Below are 20024 nucleotides of genomic sequence, written 5' to 3'. Positions count from 1 at the left end.
TCCCATCACTCACTTTGCTTGCTCCAAAATTGCCTTCTCATTTTCCTGATCACCCTATATGAAATTTCAAGCCTTTTACCCAGATCTTTATATCCCTCATCCCTGTTTTACTTTTCATAACTCTTAGCACTTCCCAACATCCCCTATTTTGTCTGCTTTTCTCTTGTCTGATTCTTTTACTGCAAAGTACACCTGACACAGGCAGGGATTTGAGACAGTTTTGCCCCAGTGCCTGATACAGAAAATACTTGTTGGATGCATATTTGAATATAGTCTTAAAGTTCTCTTGTAGTTAATGTCTTGCTAATTTGATATAGTATTATGGTAATTGTTTTTATACCTGAAATGTGCTTTATCCTAGTTATTTCCTAGGAATATATTTGCAGCAGTTTTTATTACATTTGGGGTTAAAGTTAACTAAACTTAAATCAGAATACTTTTACAAGTATATTTGGGTGGAACAGCAATAGGGCCACAAAAGCTAGAATTCATGCTTTAGAAAAAAGTAAACTTCCCCCAAAATAACCCAGAAAGCATTACCAATTTTTTAGTTGTGTGCTTTCAAATTAACTAAATTGAATTGGAAAAAAAAAAAAATTTGTTTCATGCACTTTTTTCCTGTAAAATGCTTTTTATTCAGTTCTTCCTGTAAAACATGAACACAGTATTTTTCTGTAAGGATGGAGTTGCTTTTGCTTTTTGTTCGTTGTTTTTAATGTCTATGTTTCATCTTTTTTGAGTGAGAGAGCACCAAATTAAATTCTTACATCAGGAGCAGATTCTGTACCTGTGTGTTTTCTCTGTGCTATAGTATGACATTGTGAGGCCCACTTGGAAATCTCCACACCTACATGGTAGCAACAGGAATAAAAATATGACCTGCACATTTGAGAGTGTTTTGTATCGCTTGAATGAAGCAGATTGGACCAGACATCAATTAGAGAAAGTGTGTTTTGCTTGAAAGCCGTGTTTTCCAGTGGCTCTCGTTCTTCTGTCAAGGTGAAAGGACAGCAAGCATCCTTGCTGTTGTCTGAATGGAACCTTTGAAGGTGGCTTGGCAGTCACAGGTGTGGGCTATGGAGCCAGACACCTGGGTTCAGATGCTTGCTCTGGCACCTAATTGCTGTGCGGCCTGAGGCAATTTAAATGACACATTTTCTTTGTAAAAATGCAAATAGTACTTGCCTCATGACTCTTCTAGGGGTTAATTAAGTTAATACGTGCAAGGTGCCTGGCACGTGGTAAGAACTCAGTAAGTGTTACCTGTCAGCATTTCATGTCATCATGATTGTTTTAGGTGATACACATTAACAAAACTACATAACATAGGACAGAAGTAGGCAAAATTGTCCTATGGGCCACATCTGACCCATCAGCTCTTTTTGTCTAGCTCTCGAGCTACAGATGGTTTTTACATTTTTCAGTGGTTGAAAATCTTCAAAAGAAGAACGATATTTTATGACGTGAAAGTTATATGAAATTCTCATTTTGTGTTCGTGAGTAGAGTCTCCGTGGAACACAGCCCATGCCTCATTTACATAACGTCTGTGGCAGCATTTCTGCTTCACTGGCATATTCACTAAAGCATTGACTCTCCCCCCTTTTACAGAAAGACTTTGCTGACCTTTGAGGTAGAGGTTCAGAGCGAGGACTGTGGAGCCAGGCTGCCAGCATCAGATCTGGCTCTGCGGTGGGCTCAGGTTACAGCTGTTGCCTCACCTGGACAATGGGAAGGTGATAACACCGACTGTTGGGGTTGTTGTGTGTCTAGTATGTTGGGCCATAGCTGTAATTGTTATTATTTACAGTAAAAGATTTGCAAACAAAAAAGAGTCATTGATTATATGTATAACTGACAAAACGAGGGAACACATACTGTTGACAGGTCTCTCTTGAGCATCGGATTAGAGTGGTGGAGAAGGGGACATTTCTTATTAAGAAAACATAATCAGAACCACAAAAACCGAGTTGCCAAGTATAAGAAAAAGTTTCAGCCTGTATTCTTCCCTCTAGGAGCACCCACAGTCAGTTTTCTTACCAATGACAGTGGTAATAAATGGTAGAAAAGTGGGCATGATTTTCTCTGCATCAGTAAACTTCAAAGTTCTTGTAAAGATACTATAAATATAGTTTAAAGATTTTTAAAAGGTGGTATAATTGATGAAGGATATCTGAAAAATATTTGGGATATTTGAATATTTAAAAAAAAATAGTGCAAGACTTGCCAACTGACAGGCATGCAATTAGTTCTGTAAGACTGGAACCTGTGAAAGCCCATCTTCTACAGTTGGGTCAGAAACATAGAAGCAGCCTGTGTCTGAGCATCTGTATCTTTGAACATAGCTTAAAACAGTTGCATTAACATGTTTTTTGTTTTTAAGTCATTTTATTAAAGTATGATTGACATGTAAAAAGCACATTTTTAATGTATGCAACTAGATGAGTTTGAGGATAAGTTACACTGTGAAACCATCACCACCATCAAAATTATAACCTTATCCATCACCTCCCAAAGTTTCCTCCCAGTTTTTATTGTTTCTGGTAGTAAGATCTACCCTCTTAGCAAATTTTCAGTATACAATACAGTATTGCTTGCCATAAGCACTGTGCTGTATAGAAAATCTCCAGAACATGTTCATTGTGCAACTGGAAGTTTGTACCTTTGACCATTGCTTCCTCACTTCTTCCCGACCCCTGGCAACCTCTATTCTACTTTCTGCTTCTAGGAGTTTGACTATTTTAGATTCCACATTTAAGTGAGATCATGTAGTAGTTGTCTTTCTGTCTGGCTTATTTCACTTAGCTTATGCATTGAAACATTAGAGTTTCAGTATACTTGTGGATGTCCGCTGTGCAGAATCTTGCACAGTTTTCAAAACTGAAGGCATTTAACAAATTGCTGGTGTAACATGTGGATCAATAACAGATCAGTATGAACAGCACGGAGAGCTGGAACTGATTCTTTCCTACAAGATGAACACTCCTGCCAGTTATTCAGCCCATAGATCAGTTGCCCTGCTTTCATGGCCAGATGCTCCACCTTGCAAAATGACTGTTGCGAACCAACCACATTTGTTTTGGACTAGCTCGCTCAGGTGGGCACGGGAGTACCTCTTTTGATCAAAGCTCACACTAAGTTCTTGGCTGTTTCCTGCAAGTATCACCAAGCATTTTATTTTGTTTTATTTATTTTTTTAATAAACACTCAACATTTGGTGAACACCACAAGTCAAACAGAAAAATTTAGAACTCTGTTTGGGGATTCATGTTCATGTTTTGAGGTTCATGCCCAGGTTTATTTTCCCATTTGTTGTGTTGATCCAGGCCCTTCAAACATCCTCATGTTAAACACTGTGCATGGAACAGTTTACTTTTGTTATGTATCATTTGAATGATGTCAAATATTTTTCTTGTGTGTACCTCTTTTTACCTGCACAGAATTGCCAGTTCCCTAAAGGCAGGGACTGTCTCCATATTTTTCTCTCTTTTCTGGATTTTATGACATAATGAGTCCAACTGTCCTGTATTTAACTAGATGTCCAGATCACTAGACATTATTCTTTCCACATATATTCTCTTACCCAAAATGAAGAAGAGGTAACCCTCAGTCCCCTATGTGAGGCTTCCATGACAAAATACTACAGACTGGGAGGCCTAAACAGAGATTTCTTTTCTCACAGTTCTGGTGGCTAGAAGTTCAAGATCAAGGTGTTAGTATGTTTGGTTTCTCCTGGGGCCTCCCTCTGCTTCTCGCTGTGCCCTCATGTGGCCTTTTCTCTGTGTGGCCCCATTCTTGGTGTTTCTCTTCTTCGAAAGATACCAGTCAGATTGGATTAGGGCCCCACCATATGACTTCATTTAACTTTTTATTACCTCTTTTAAGGCCTTATCTCCAAATACAGTCACATTCGGAGGTACCAGAGTTTAGGACTTCAACACATGAATTTGAGGGACACAGTTCAGTCCATAAAAACCCCCAGTTGTGATAGAATTTGGTTTTGTCCTTTCAGAGCTTGGTGACATTTGGGGATGTGGCTGTGGATTTCTCCCAGGAGGAGTGGGAGCGGCTGAGCTCTGACCAACGGGACCTGTACAGGCGTGTGATGCTGGAGAACTACAGGAACCTGGTGTCGCTGGGTGAGAGTGTCCTCGCCCCTTCTCTCACCTTCCCCTTGTATGCCACCGAAACCCAGAAGTCCTACTCCTTTAGCAAGGCTCACACTAGCCTTCTCCCATCAAGCCAGGGCCCCTGCATCTCAAATCTGGACAGACCAACAGCGTGACCCTGTCTTGTTTCATTTTATGTATTTAGGACTTTGCTTCTCTAAGCCCGACATAATCTCTTCATTGGAACAAAGGAAAGAGCTCTGGATGGCCAAGAGAGAGGTGACCAGAGGCCAGTGTCCAGGTGAGCGTGGGGTGTCAGGTGGGGTGAAGCCACTGCCGGTCACAGCTCAGCAACCTCAGATGTACAGGACCATCAACAGACTCTTCCTAAGCTCTGGGCCCAGAAGGCAAATGAAATCCTCTTGAGAATGGACTGCCCACGTGTGCATCCCCCGTGTCTGTCCTCTCCAGCTTTGCTCCCCTCCCTCTAAACATAACTTCATTTGCTCTCCTCTGGGTCCCAATTCCTAGCTCCTCCTCTGACCCATTGTCATTCAGACGTATATATCATCTTCGTTCTTTACAAAATCTTTACCTGATTTTGATGTCATTTTTATTGTCTTATTTCTCTTTGATTAATTAACTGGTTTATGAAGTTATTTTTTACTTTTATTTTTCAAATACAATTGACATTCAATATCAAATTAGTTGTAGGTGTCTAGCACAATGGCTAGACATTTATATAATTTACAAAGTGATTCCCCGCAATAAGTGTAGTCCCCGCCTGGCACCATACAGAGTTATTACAATATTTTTGACTATATTTCCTGTGCTGTACTTTACATCCCCATGGCTATTTTGTAACATTTGTGAACTTCTTTTAACTGATTTTTACTGAGTGTCACCTTTGAGTAAGGCTATTAGGTACTGGTTGATAAGATGAGTGTAGGCCACTAAAGAATTAACCATCTCACCTGCAACTGATATAAAATAATATAGAATGTCAATTGTAATTGAAAAAAAAAAACGTTATTAAAGAATTAACCGTTTCAGAGGGGAGATAAGACATATCTGTACGTACCTTGAATAGAAACTGCTATTCCCTGTATGGTAAGTGTAAATAGGTACTCAAGAGGAAAAAGAAAATTCATTCCCAGTTTTAAGCAGGGTAATGAGAGTAGAGCCTTTAGCAGAAACATTTGAATGAGAACAAAGAGATTGGTAGGTTAGGAGACGAGTTTGACTTTGGCCATAACTGATTTAGCATTCAAGTGGACTTCGCAGTGCAGACAGGTAGTGTGCAGTCAGGTGATTGGCTCTTGAAGAAAAGAACACTGATTTTGATTGATGGAATATTCTTTCAGATATTGTGATAATATTTATACCACTGGGGTATACAGAGCTTTCAACCACAATTATTTCTGGAACAGCAAATTACTCAAGTAAGATGAGGAATCAGAATTAAAGACTTCTGTTGGAGGTTTCTATAATAGGAAATAACAAGAATTTCTAAAGACTTGAGAATTTTGTAAGAGCTTACTGTTGAAATCATACTTCAAAGGAAAAGTTAGTATTGACAGAACAGAACAGGCTGTTTAGAGTTACAAAATACAATGGCTCACGTGATCAGCGTGTAGCATAAGAGAACTGAAATGGTGTTTCTGAGAACATTTTCTATTTAACATTATATTAAATCACGTTTTTATTAGCATTGTAATAATGGCACATTGCACTAGAGAAGAAAGTTTTGCTGGATGAAATGGAGAGTCAAAGCAAGTTTTACTGAATAAGCGGAAATGAGGATCATAGCATTTTCTTGTGTAGCCTACCCTCCCCTCTTCGTCTATATTTGCCACATTTTAGATTTAAATCTTTGTGAGCTCTCTCATATTTTAGTCCTCCATTTATGTTTTCAGTTTCCTGGTAAAAGCATAATATACACTGTTTGGTTGACTTTTAGGTGAGAAAGCTGGTATTGTATTGTATCAGAGTTAAAGCTACATAAATTGGGGAATGTAAGGTCAGTTGGTCATATGGAAAAGTTTTCAAAATGATAGGCTTTTCTGAAGATTTTAATTCATCTGATTACATTTGGGAAGTTTTCTTCACACTAATACAGAATGAAAGCACTCTTTACTTTCTTCCTGTCTTCCAGACTGGAAGGCTGTGCCGGAGGGCGAGGAGTTACCTCCAAAGAAGGATTTGTGTAGAGAAGAGTTGTCCGAGGCCGTGCTCATGGGCAGACTGACTGGCTACAGTTTGGGGTGCTCCATGCTAAGGGAACACTGGGATTATGAGGCTCTATTTGAGAGGCAGCCGGTAAGTCAGGAGACAGATTGGGAGGCGAGGAGTCTGTAGACTTCAAATAATGAGTATCAAGTGTGGGGAAGTTCCGTCATTAGACAATCCACACTGTGTATGAGTTCCTTCTCAGCAGAATTACAAAGTCTCCATGGCAGAAACAGATTCTCCTATTCTTCTGTTCCCACCCCCCCGCCCCCCAAAACATATGCTGTAACTAAGCCTAGTCATTATGTGACCTAGATCACTTGGAACGTAAGTGACCGAGTGCCTCTTTCACAGCGTGTGGACACAGCCCAGCCTGCCAGAGCCATTGCACGTTCACGAGCATGGTTTGTACAGAAAATGCATTTGTGCCATTTCAGAGCTTGGTGACTATCACGAATATGGCCATAGACTTCTCCCAGCGGCTAGAACCAGCTAAGAGGAGCTTCTGTAAGAATGTGATGTGGGAGAGCCATGACCTGGGGTCAGTAGGTAAGGATGTCCCTGTCCCAAATCTGAATTTATCTTTCCTCCATTTGGAAGTATGTTTGTGTGTGTGTGTGTGTGTTGGGCTCCCAAGCCCAAAGATAAGAGTTTGCCATTTGTGGAGCTCAAAGTTGGTGTCTTCATTAGGCTTGAAGCATCATCGCCTTTGCTGTTCAGTCACTCCTCACTTACCTCTCTGCCTCTTCCTGTCCTAACACTTTTATCTCAAAGCCAAGGAACTGGTTCTCACTTTAAGACTGCCAAGAGCATGACAGAACCCCATGTCTTTCCCACACGTAGGATGCCGCATTTCTAAGCCAGATTTGCTTTCCTTACTGGAGCCAGGGAAAGAGCCCTGGCGGGTGGAGCATGAGCTGACAGCAGGCTTGTTCTCAGGTGAGTGGGAGGCCTGGCGTGAGACGCCCCCACAGCTTACCATGCAGCCCTTCCCGGGACCAAGTCCTCCTGGTGTGTGAGAGTGGCCTGTACCAAGTCCTTTCAGTCTGGGCAGAAGACAGGTCCGGGCTTTCAGAGTTCTTTCCTCCCCCTCTGCTCCCTCCCCTTGGTGACAGCTCATTCCAGGTAGTGTACCTCCTGTTTCTGGCCACTGGGAAGTGCATCGGCCACTTGGTTCCTTAAGTGACTTTTCCCTAACCTGATACTTCTGGGCCATCTTCCAAAGGTGTACTCTTCTGTAATCGATCAGGCAGCCCGATCACCTCCTTATGCACTCATTCCTATAAGAACCGTGGATCGAAATTTACTTGAGGGCACCACTCTACTTGGCATCAGCAGGCAATTGGAGAAGAGATTCACGCATACCACCAAGCAGTTACTGTAACAGTGGGGGGGGGAGGCGTGGGAGACGTGCATGGAGTTTGCAGACTCCACCGGGCGTTGCCGGACATAGAGGGGAGGATGCCCAGGAGCTTCCTGGTTTCAGTCTGATCTGGCAGGCAGAAGTCGGGTTGCAGGAAGTAGAGGGTCCCTAGTTTGGTACACAGGGAAGTGAAAGAACTTTCTTTCAAAAAAAAATGGTTTGTAGGAAATGTAATGCTATCACCTGTCTGGAAAAAGAGTAGAAAATCATGACCCATAAACACTGTATGTTAACAAGGCAATTTCAGACCCCTTTTGAGTCATAATAAACACATTTTTTAGCATAGTAAGAATTATAATGTGTATTCAGGCAGGCATACAGATGTTTATCACATGGTTCCATGTTGTACATACTTAGGTTACATCACACTTACTGTGAGGTGTGAAAAAATACAGTTACAATAGATATCTTGATGTAAGTAAAAATTCCATGTGGGGGATTGCTGTATCCTTCAATATGATGGACATCTGCCAGGTTCTGAAAGTTTTCTTAGCTTTCGGCAGCTCTAGCAATGACTAGATGTATGGGTTTAATTGCATCTTCATAGCATGAGGTATATTGATGAAAATGTTTGCTTTTTATTTGGCAAAAGATTATAATCTAAAGTTTTTTTTGTTATGAAAGAGGTTGAATACTTTCCCTAAATTTGGTTATTCTCTTTATCTTTTTATAAAATGTTTCTCATTTATACCCATTTCTGTATCCGTGTCTTAAATGTTTTAATAGTCCCAGTGACTGATGTATTGTCTGGAACTATTTTTCACATGTGGTAATAAGAGCTTTTGTTTTAATCAGGCCTTTTAAAATGGTGATATGTAAAACTTTGAAAATTTCTATGTAGTTTAACATTTTACAATTTTTCCTTTTATTTATATCCTTAGAAACTTGATGCACATAATTCTACTTCATTTTTTAAATGACTATCTAGTATTACAATATATGTGTATATATCATAATTTACTTAACTGACTGACTGTTGTGGACATTTAAACATTTAGGTCTCTTCCAGTTTTTACCTGTAATAAACAGTGGTCCAATTTGTGCATATCTTTTCGCATGATTAGTATTTTAAAAGTTTTATGCATGTAGTGCTATACTCTTGATGAACAATATGTGAGAAACCTGTTTCTCCACATTTTCACCACTAGTATTTGTTTATTTTTGCCAAGTTGTTGGATGAAAATGAGTTTTGTTTTAATTTTTATTTCCTAGATAACTTGTGATGTTGAGAATATATGCATTTAAATGCAGTTAGAGTTCATGTTCTGTAAATGGTAACTTTATAATCGTCACCCACATTTCTATTGGGTCCAACTTCTTTGCTTTCATATAGTATGAATATAAGTCCTGTTTTATAAATGTGATACATTTTTTTCCAGTTTCATGTAGACTGTAAGTTTGCACATGATGTTGCTATATAGTAGTTTACATTGGCTAGTATCATTATGTATAGAAGCATTTACTTTGTTGACTTTTTGTTTCAGTCATAGATTTTTCTTTTTATTAATAGATGTATTATTCCCATTTGTACCATATGACAGATTTGTTTGGTCTTCTGTTACTTATTCTTTCTTGCTCTCATTTTATTCACGAACACACTGTTAAGTATTCCTATTCATGAATACAGGATGTCCTTCCATTTGTTTAGGTCTTCTTAATTTCATTCAGCAGTGTTTGGTAGTTTTCAGCATACAGCACATCCTTTGGTAAAGTTATCCCTAAATAATTTCTTCTTTTAATGCTGTTTGTCATGGAATTGTTTTCATAATTTCCTTTTTAGATTTTTTCATTCTTAGAGTATAGAAGTACAGCTCATTTTTTGTGTCGATCTTGTATCCTGCTGTTTTGATGAATTAACTTATTAGCTCTAATGAGTTTGCAGATTTTTAAGGATTTTCTATATATGTGATTTTATCATCTTCGAATATAGTTTTACTTCTTCTTTTCTAACTTTGATACCTTTTAATTTTTAGTTTTAATTTCTCTGGCTAGAACTTTGAGAACAGTGTTAAGTTGAAATTGTGAAAGCAGACATTCTTGTCTTGTTACTGATCTAAGAAAGGAGGCTTTTAATATTTAGTTGTCATTTAAAAAAAGAGTTTCTCTTTTCCCCTTTTTAAGATCATCCTTTTCCAGACATTTGTCTCTCTGCATTATCTCCCCATTGCCATTTTCATCTTTACTATTTATTGAGATATAACTACACATGCTCAAGTTTTGGTATATGTTTTAGCAAAAGGATTCCAGACACCTTAACTTTTCCCTATAAACTTAAAGTCTGAGATAAGACATTTTTGTTAGGTAGTATATGTGAACATAATTAAATATAATATTAATAGTTACCATTATTATGAAAACAGTCTCTTCAAAATGAGAAATTGCATGGCCCTATCCTTAATAAATGGCCAGAGAAGTAGGGATTTTGTTAGGCTTGTGGAAGCAAGCAGGTAAACGTAAAAATGATTTATATTACTACTGAGCTTTGGCCACCAATTAATTGGCAATGTAGCTTTTGTTGAAATTACTCAATTAAAATATGGTTCACGGAAAAACGATTTCCTGATTGTAGGGGAATGACCAGGCTTTTAGACAGTCCTAATGAATGTTATAGAATACAGTGTCTATTTTGTGTTTTGGCGTGTTTTTTTGTAAAAACTTTTGGGACGTGATGACTACTTTGGCATCCAAAGCAGGAGAGAGTGAGGTTAAAATCACTGGATGTCATAGCCTGTATTTTTTAGGTGGTGTGATTGCAGAGCTTTTTTTCTAACTCCTTACTCTTTTGATATGTAACTGATTCCACATATAGTTACTTATTTATTTTTACTCACATCTCCTAAAATTTCTGTATGAATTCAGTCTGAAGTCTGTTTACATACATTGTAGATTGCATGTTTAAACACAGTACTTTTTAGAAATGCATAATTTATGTGGTGTAATTCACCATTTAGTGAATTCATTCACAATTTTCCTTTTAGCAGATTCCTTTTTTTCTAGTACATGATAAAGGAAATATTTGTTTTCTTGATATGTTTCAGGCCAACAATCTGTACATGAGACCCAGGAATTATTTCCAAAGCAGGATTTATTTGCTGAAGTGTTAACAGACAGAACTTTAAACACTAATTTGGAGTGTTCCACTTTCAGAGAAAATTGGGATTCTGAGGGTGTGTTTGAAAGGAAGCTGGTAGGTCAGGAAACACAATTCAGGCAAGAGACTGTCACTAATAACAAAACCCTCTCTAAAGAAAGAGAGTGTACATATAACAAATATGGAAGATGGTTCCCTTTGGATGTTTCAGAAGAGAGCATTCATAATCGTGATTCAGTTAAGAGAAGTTTCCCCCAAAGTACAGTGGTAATAAAACATACAGGAATCTATTCAGGAAAAAAACTTTTCAAATGTAATGAATGTAAGAAAACTTTTACTCAGAGCTCCTCCCTTACTGTTCATCAGAGGATTCATACTGGAGAGAAACCCTATAAATGTAACGATTGTGGAAAGGCTTTCAGCGATGGCTCATCCTTTGCTCGACATCAGAGATGTCATACTGGCAAGAAGCCTTATGAATGTATTGAATGTGGGAAAGCCTTCATACAGAACACATCCCTTATTCGACACTGGAGGTATTATCACACTGGGGAGAAACCCTTTGATTGCGTTGACTGTGGGAAGGCCTTCAGTGATCACATAGGACTTAATCAACATAGGAGAATCCATACTGGAGAGAAACCTTACAAATGTGATGTATGTGACAAATCCTTTAGATACGGCTCATCCCTTACCGTCCATCAAAGGATTCATACTGGAGAAAAACCATATGAATGTGACGTTTGTAGAAAAGCCTTCAGCCATCATGCATCACTAACTCAACATCAAAGAGTACATTCTGGAGAGAAGCCTTTTAAATGTAAAGAATGTGGGAAAGCTTTTAGGCAGAATATACACCTTGCTAGTCATTTAAGAATTCATACTGGAGAAAAACCCTTTGAATGTGGGGAATGTGGCAAATCCTTCAGCATCAGTTCTCAGCTGGCCACTCATCAGAGAATTCATACTGGAGAGAAGCCCTACGAATGTAAGATTTGTAGTAAAGCATTTACCCAGAAGGCTCACCTTGCACAGCATCAGAAAACTCATACGGGAGAGAAACCATATGAGTGTAAGGAATGTGGGAAAGCTTTCAGCCAGACCACACACCTCATTCAACATCAGAGAGTTCATACTGGAGAGAAACCCTATAAATGTACTGAATGTGGGAAGGCCTTTGGTGATAACTCATCCTGCACTCAGCATCAGAGGCTTCACACGGGCCAAAGGCCTTATGAATGTATTGAATGTGGGAAAGCATTCAAGACAAAGTCATCCCTTATTTGTCACCGTAGAAGTCACACTGGAGAGAAACCTTATGAGTGTAGTGCATGTGGCAAAGCCTTTAGCCATCGTCAGTCTCTTAGTGTACACCAGAGAATCCATTCTGGAAAGAAACCATATGAATGCAAAGAATGTAGGAAAACCTTCATACAGATTGGACACCTGAATCAACATAAAAGAGTCCATACTGGAGAGAGGTCCTATAACTATAAGAAAAGTAGAAAAGTCTTCAGGCAAAGTACACACTTCACTCATCAGCGAATTCATAATGGAGAGTCTTCAACACGTTCCTCTTTACCTTCCACATCAAGTCCTGTGGATCTGTTTCCCAAATTTCTCTGGAATCCATCCTCACTCTCATCCTCATAGTCTCAGTGTCATTATTTCACCTGACTACTCTAGTAGTTTAAAAACTGGTATCCCTGCTCTTTTATTTTCACCCTTTCCAAGTTTGTTTTTCACGTAGTAGTCAGATTGATTTAAGTGTAAATTCACTCCTTATGTAAAAACTTGCATTGAGATCCTTTTAACTGATTAATGCCTAAGATGCTCTTAACACAGTCCTCATCCATGTTAAATGTTGAGTAGTTTTAGCTCTTTTAAAAACATTCTGGCACATTGAAGCATTACCATAGTTAGCTTTGAGTAATAATGATGCATAGAACGGGGCACAGAGAAACCAGGTTTTAGATCAGGAACTGGAGTTTCAAGGTAGTCAGTGAAGCTTTGCCTACATTGGTTTAAAGCTTGATTTCATCATGTCGAGTTAGTGTTCTGGCTTTCCATCTAATCTGCATAATGTAAGGTGACGAGACCTTGTTGGTGAGAAAATTCACCTTTACATCTGACAACAGTCTTAGAAAGTGTGTAGAGAAAATGGATGAGTAGGCCAACTGGAACAAAGAAATTTAAACAATCAGAAATGAAAGATGGTGTGCAGAAAATTAAAATTACGTTAATCAAGATTTAGAAATTTTGGCAAGATTTGATCTGTTTAGTCATCTGGACTTATGAATGAATTCTATTAAACTTTCAAGGAACCATTAACCTGAGGTACACTCATCAAGAGAGTAGGGGTCAGCAAACTGATTCATGACCAAATTCTCACTGTTTTTGCATGGCCCATGATCTGATTAAAACAAACAAACAAACAACAACAACAACCAAAAAAAAGAAAAAACACTTTAAAGGTTGAGCAAATGAAGAGAACGATGTTTTAGGACAACATGAATGTTATGTGAAATTTGAATTTCAATGTCTTCAAATAAAGTTTTATTGGCTCACAGCCACACTTCTTTGTTTACACATTGCCTATAGCTGCTTTCACTCTACAAGGGCAGAGTTGAGTACCTGCAACAGAGACAATGCGGCCTGCACAACCTCAAACTTTTACTATCCTTTTACAGAAAAAGTTTGCCAACCCCTGCTATAGCAGAGAAGAATATGCAAAAGGTTCTAATTATTTCTGTAAGAGTAATAGAAATCTCACATCACCAACAAAAACTGTTGAGTGATTTATGAATAGAAGTGAAAGGAAATTATTAAACCAGATCGAATAATAGAAAATGTCAGTTAAGAAGTATATTTTTCTAGGTGAAATAATACTATTAATATGTAATGTAAATTTTCTTTCACAGCAGAGTCCCAGTAGGATATGTTTACTTTGACAGTTTTAGTTGAAACCATACGAGGAAAGATAATTTGGCGAGCATAGCAGGGTATTTTGAAATAGGTTTCTTTGCATTTGAGATTTTGGTATATAAAAAGACTGACTTTTATTTGGGGGAAATGATGTTTTGGTAGTTGGTTATCCACACTCCAAAACAAACAAAACATTGACACCTTCCAGAGAAATGCAATACAATTGTATATAATACAGTTGGATTTACTAAGTAAGACATGGAGTCCTAGGAGACATAAAGAAGAGAGTAAGTTGGCCTATACAAGGATTTAAAACTGGCATGGTAAAAGGTGCTAAAAAGATGTAAAAGACTATTGACAGAAAATATATACAACTTACGTGAAAAAATGTCAGGAACAAAATGCTATTACATATACAAAATAGTGGGAAAAAATTGACAGTGCATACCAACAGGCCTGTTACAGTTGAAGGATTCAAATGAATAATGAAAATTTGTGAAGTTTTTAACCTCACTAACCAGAAAATTACAAATTAAAGCAAGTTTTCTTGGCTGTCAGACGGATTAAAACCTAAAGTTTAGGTAATATCCAGTACTGGTATCAGTGTGGGAAAATGAGCACTTCATTAGCAGTGTAAACTTGTCTCATACATTTTTGAAAGGCAATGTGGCACGATCTGGCAACATTATAAATGTGCGTTTCTTTTGAAACAGTAATTCTATGTCTAGGAATTTTATCTCTTTAGGTAGGTAGGTGTAAATAATGTTTATTACAGAATTGTTTTAATTATGACAAATAGGAGTTCAGTGTCCTGCCAAGCAGATTGAATTGTGATTATTCAGTACTGTGTTGTCCAGTCAGTAGAAAGAAGTTAAGCTGTGTACATGCTTCCTTGGAAGAGTTGTCTATCCACAGTATATTAAATGAAATATGTGATTTGCAAAACTTTATGTATAAAATGATCTTGTAGTCATAGTCAAAATTAATATCTAGTATGTATATTTTTGCATGTATGTATATGTGTGTGTATGTATATATATATTTTCAGAATATATGTTGAAATCTGTTTTTATCTTTAACCATACACACTTTCCTAGCTCTTGTTGGCACTTTCACTTTCTTCGTTCTGTATTGTTCTGGGAAACTGCCAGTCGCGCGTGGCTCCATTTAAGCCAATTAGATTTTTTGTTCTTTGTGTTTTGATTGGAGTCACAGGGACAGGAGCAAAGTCAATATTTGGCTTTATGTATGGCCCTAATGGGTGTTTACTTTCCATCAGTATTCACTTTGATTCGTTGAGATCCTTGTTGTACCAGCTATTAAGTATATGGAATGTCACTCCTGGACTGGAAGTAGTTGAAATTGAATCATCCTTTGGCAGCAGCCTAAAGATTTCTGCCTTTCTACCTATCACTCTGATCCATTAAAATGATTTCTGCTTCCTCACATCTTAGTTTTGTTCCATTCTTTAAATCTGAGGCAACTAGTATTCTTCCAATATTTAACTTCTAATTTAAGTAGGAGTTATCATCTTTCAACCAGAGAAAGCCAGCCCATATGGGAATTGATACCATAGGATGATTGTCATACTGCAGAGAAACAGGGTGTTAAAGATTGAGTATTGAGTAAGATAGATCAAAACACAGAGAATCTTATAATCCTGTTTTGTACTGGGAAAGGGTGTTCACAATACAACAGGATAAGCTCATTTTGCATTAGGGGCTGGATAGCACTTACCAAAAACTATAGGGAATGAAGAATGCTATTTTTATTAGTGCGTTGGGAATCATCTTACCACTTCTAACCGTGGGGCTGCAATTACTGGCAGCCAATTACAATAGTAGATCGTTAGTTGCTGAGCTTGATGCTTAACTGAATTCCCAACCTTATCACTTCTCTGAAATGGAAGTGGAGTCTTGGGAAAGATTTGAATCCACATTGTTGAGATGGGGCTGTTATGAAGGATTCAAGTGTCTCAGAAAACTTGAACTCTCTCAGACCTTAAGAAACCTCTGTACTAATTCTCGCCATACCTCCCTTTTGACAAAACTATTAGTCTCCGAGTCTGCTCTTCTGCTCCCACCATTATTGCTTGGTTAGTAACCAAAACCTGAATTTAATACAACCTGTAGTTTGAAAGACAAAGATAGAGAATTTATTTTCAGCCAGAAATACTTAGTTTTACTAATTATACTATCAATAATCTAGGGAACATCATTGGAAATGTGTTTTAAGGGTTAGGAATTACTTTGCATAATAAATAAGGACAAGAGTTTATAATGCTGGATTGCATGATTTAAGTCCATGTCCCTGACTCATCTTTTGTAAGGGCCCCTGTCAACTCAGTAGCCTTTCAACAGTTTTTTGACATGAAAGAAGCCCCAGCATCTTAAAACTTTTCTTACATCTTATTTGGGGTACTGGGAATTCTTATGAGACCAACTGCATTTGGAAAGTGTATTGATGCAGTTGGTATGTATACTAGTTGAATTATGAGGCAACAGTTAGCCATGAGAAGGAAGTGAAATGGTCATAATAAACCTCAGAACTCCAAGAATGTTCTGATATCCGATATTGCCATTGTACTTACTAATTGATTCCCATGGTTGAAACTACACCTAGGTTTTGTTTTAATTAAAAACTCTCTATGGTATGATCTCCAAGTCCCACAGCGACTTGCATCCATAGAAAGGGGACTGAGTGCTCTTGAATGATTGTAATTAAAATCACTATGAACATTTTCCCTCTGGAACTCCTAAGTGACTTGCCTTTATGCAGAGTGAGTGCTCATGGGGGAATTCTTATCTAGTGTAGTATATAGCAGGTCCAGTGACCACAAACCCATACTGAGGTTATTTTCCTAGGTCCTGAGTATTTGTTAATATCTATGATGTGACTAGATGATCGCCCCATGTTTGTGCTTTCCTTCCTCTTGTCTGGAATTGATTCTGGATGTGACTGTCCAGATAGATCCTACATGATTCTGCCATTACTGTTTCTAGTTGTGGTTATTAGGTTAATTTTCTTCAGTGTGGTTTGAATAGAGATGATATATGTCATTTGGGGCTTGCTTATTAAGAAGAGGATATACTATCCAGCTGGGGAAGAAGACCCTTAATTGTATGGGATGCAAAGCTGCAAGATGGAAGAACTCTGGGCCCTAAACCACTGCTTGGAGAAAAGCCATCAATCACCCAGGAACACCAGCAATGGATTATTATGTGAGTGAAAAATAAACATGTGCTAAGGTAATGACATTTAGGCTTTCAAAATAATAGCAGCTGCTGTAATTCCAGTCAACATGATATCTTTGACTACTGGTAGAATCCCTATTTTAAGTCACTTAATCATAGAGTAAGAGTTGTGATGATATGTTAGCTATTGTGTAACAAATTACTCCAAAGCTTAGTAGTTTAAAACAAACTTACATTTATTATCTTACAGTTTCTTTGAGTAAGGAGTCCAGGCATGGCTTAGCTGGGTGCCTCTGGCTCCCAGGGTCTCTCACAAAGCTATAGTCATCTGAAGTCTTTATTGGAGGGAATCATCTTCCAAACTCACTCATTTAAACTGTTGTCTCATCTCAGGTCCTCACTGACTTGGCTGGACACATTAATTCCTTTCCACTTAGCTCACACCATAGCAGCTGGCTTCCTTGAAAGTGAGCAGGCAAGAGAGGGAAGAAGGATGCCAGAGTCTTTATGTAACCTAATATTACAGGTGACATCCCCTGATCTTTGCATTTGGTTAGTTAGCAGTGGGTCACTAGGCCCAGCTCACTTCCAGGGGAAGATTACAAAAAGATATGAATAACAGGAAGCGGGGTTATTGGGGGAACCATCTTTAAAATTTTTTTTTTCTACTCTGGAACATAAAGCCTTTTTAATGAAAGCATAGTTGAAATACAATATTATATTAGTATCAGGTGTACAACATAGTGATTTGACATTTACATACCTTACAAATTGATCACAAGAAGTCTAGTAACCATCTGTCACTGTACAAAGTTATTGCAATATTCACTGTATTCCCTATGCTGTACATTACATTCCTGTAACATATTTATAACTATAAGTTTGACCCTCTTAATCCCCTTTACCTCTTTTGTGCATTCTACCTATCGCTCAACCCTCTGGCAACTATAAGTTCATTCTCTGTATCTGAGTCTGTTAGTTCATTTGTTTAGTGCTTTAGACTCCACATACAAACGAAATACAGTATACGTCTTTCTCTGACTTATTTTACTTAGCATAACACCCTTGGTTCATCCATGTTGCAAATGGCAAGATTGCATTCTTTTTATGGCTGAATAACATTCCATTGTGTATATGTACTACCTCTTCTTTATCCATTCATTTATCAGTGGACACCTAGGTTGCTTCCATATCGTAGCTATTGTAAATAATGATGCATAGTGATGCATATGTCTTTTTTAATTAGATTTTTCATTTTCTTATAATAAATCCCCACAAGTGGAATTGCTGGATCAGATGTTATATTTTAATTTGTTAAGGAACCTTTATACTGTTTTCCATAGTGGCTGCACCAATTTACAGTCCCACCAATGGTGCACGAGGGTTCATCTCCACATCCTTGCCAGCACTTGTTGTTTCTTGTCTTTTTTATAAGCCATTCTAATAGGTATGAGGTGATAATTCATTGTGTTTTTTTTACCTGCATTTCACTAATGAATGAAGTTGAACACTTTTTCATGTATCTGTTCACCATCTGCATGTGTTCTTTGGAGAAATATCTAGTCAGATCTTTTGCCCATTTTTAAATTGGATTACTTGCTTTTTTGTGGGGTTTTTTTTTTGATGTTGTATGTTTTTTATATATTTTAGATATTAATCCCTTATCAGATATATTATTGGCAAATATCTTATTCAGTAGGCTGCCTTTTCATTTTGTTAATGGTTTTTTTCACTCTACAGAAGCCTTTTAGTCTACTATGTCCCATTTGTTTATTTTTTGTTGCTCTTGCCCAAGGAAACACATCCAAAACTATTTTTCTAAGACCGATATCAAAGAGTTTACTGCCTATGTTTTTTTCTAGGAGTTTTATGGTTTAAGGTCTTGTATTTAAGTCTTTAATCTATTTTGAGTTTATTTTTGTATATGGTGTAAGAAAGTGGTTTGGTTTTATTTTTTTGCATGTAGATGTTTAGTGTTTCCAACACCATTTATCAGAGACTTTCTCTATTGTATATTATTGCCTCCCATGTTGTAAATTTGATTATATAAGCATGAGTTTATTTCTGGGCTCTGTATTTTGTTCCATTGATCTATGTGTGTTTTTGTGTCAGTACCATACTATTTTGATTACAATAGCTTTGTAATATAGTTTGAAATCAGGGAGAGTGAGGTCTCCAACTTCAGTTACATTTAATTCTGCTCTGGTCTTTATTGTTTTTTTCCTTCTACTAACTTTGCAAGGCTTTGTTCTTTTTCTAGTTCCTTTAGGTGTAAAGTTAGATTGAGATTCTTCTTGTTTCTCGAGGTAGGCCTGTACTGCTGTGAACTTTAGGGTAACCATCTTAATGGTATCCTTCCAGTCTGCTCTGTAACCCTTAGCGATTCATGTTCCTTCCATATGCAACATGCACTCACCCCCTTCCAAGGCCCTCCCAAAGTCTTGTCTCATAGCATCAGCTCAGAGTCAGGAATCTTTCAAATAAATCAGGTCCAGATGCTGATGAGGCTTATAAAGTGTAGTTTCTTAAGTACAATTCCTCTCCATTTTCAGAACTTCGGAAAATGAGATATTACCTGCCCCATAGCCCGCAGCCACCTGAACGAAATCACTGGTACATAGCAATTCTGAGATCTGGCCAGAAAAATTTTTGAAAATTCCTTGATTAGATCTCAAGGCCTGGGAATAACTCTCTACCCCCTGGACTCTTGGTTCTGCCAAGTTATTTCAGTGCAGTAGTTTTCTAATCTTGCTTATTGGCTTTCAAATTTTGGGAATCCAGTGGTCTCCATTTTGTGTCCATCCTCTTCACTGCAAGTTGGCAGTTACCCGCAGAGCTAATTTTCTTGAAAACTTTGTGGACTTCATGTGAATCTCGTTGAGATAAGCTTCTTAGAGGCCTCCTCATGTAAATCAAAGTATCTGTGTGGGTCCTTTTTAATTTCTTTCCAGAGTCTTTGTGTGATTAAACAGTACTCTTGAGATACCAACTGTGACTTTTCTGAGCTTCTAACAACAGATTTTACAGTCATACCCTTAGTTTTCTCTCTAGACCA

General features: G+C 37.8%; 1 protein-coding gene across 9 annotated transcripts in view; it reads left to right on the top strand.

Annotated features, from left to right (window-relative positions):
• The window catches only part of LOC120617034 (zinc finger protein 471-like), a 45508-nt gene that overhangs the window by 17903 nt on the left and 7581 nt on the right, over positions 1-20024 (top strand). For 2 of the 9 annotated variants that reach the window (XM_039880607.1, XM_039880614.1), the window contains 4 exons: positions 4011-4137; positions 4313-4408; positions 6263-6426; positions 6774-6885. In XM_039880607.1, the coding sequence (XP_039736541.1) occupies positions 4011-4137; positions 4313-4408; positions 6263-6426; positions 6774-6885 (499 nt within the window). Of the gene's footprint in view, positions 1-4010; positions 4138-4312; positions 4409-6262; positions 6427-6773; positions 6886-7179; positions 7276-10797; positions 12958-16805; positions 16997-20024 lie in introns of those variants that run through there. The other 7 variants (XM_039880608.1, XR_005656756.1, XM_039880616.1 and 4 more) reach the window with 7 other exon arrangements.

This window comes from Pteropus medius, unplaced genomic scaffold (genome assembly GCF_902729225.1).
Source record: "Pteropus medius unplaced genomic scaffold, Ma_sr-lr_union100, whole genome shotgun sequence".
NCBI lineage: Eukaryota > Metazoa > Chordata > Mammalia > Chiroptera > Pteropodidae > Pteropus > Pteropus medius.
This window is presented reverse-complemented; position numbering and strand designations above follow the sequence as displayed.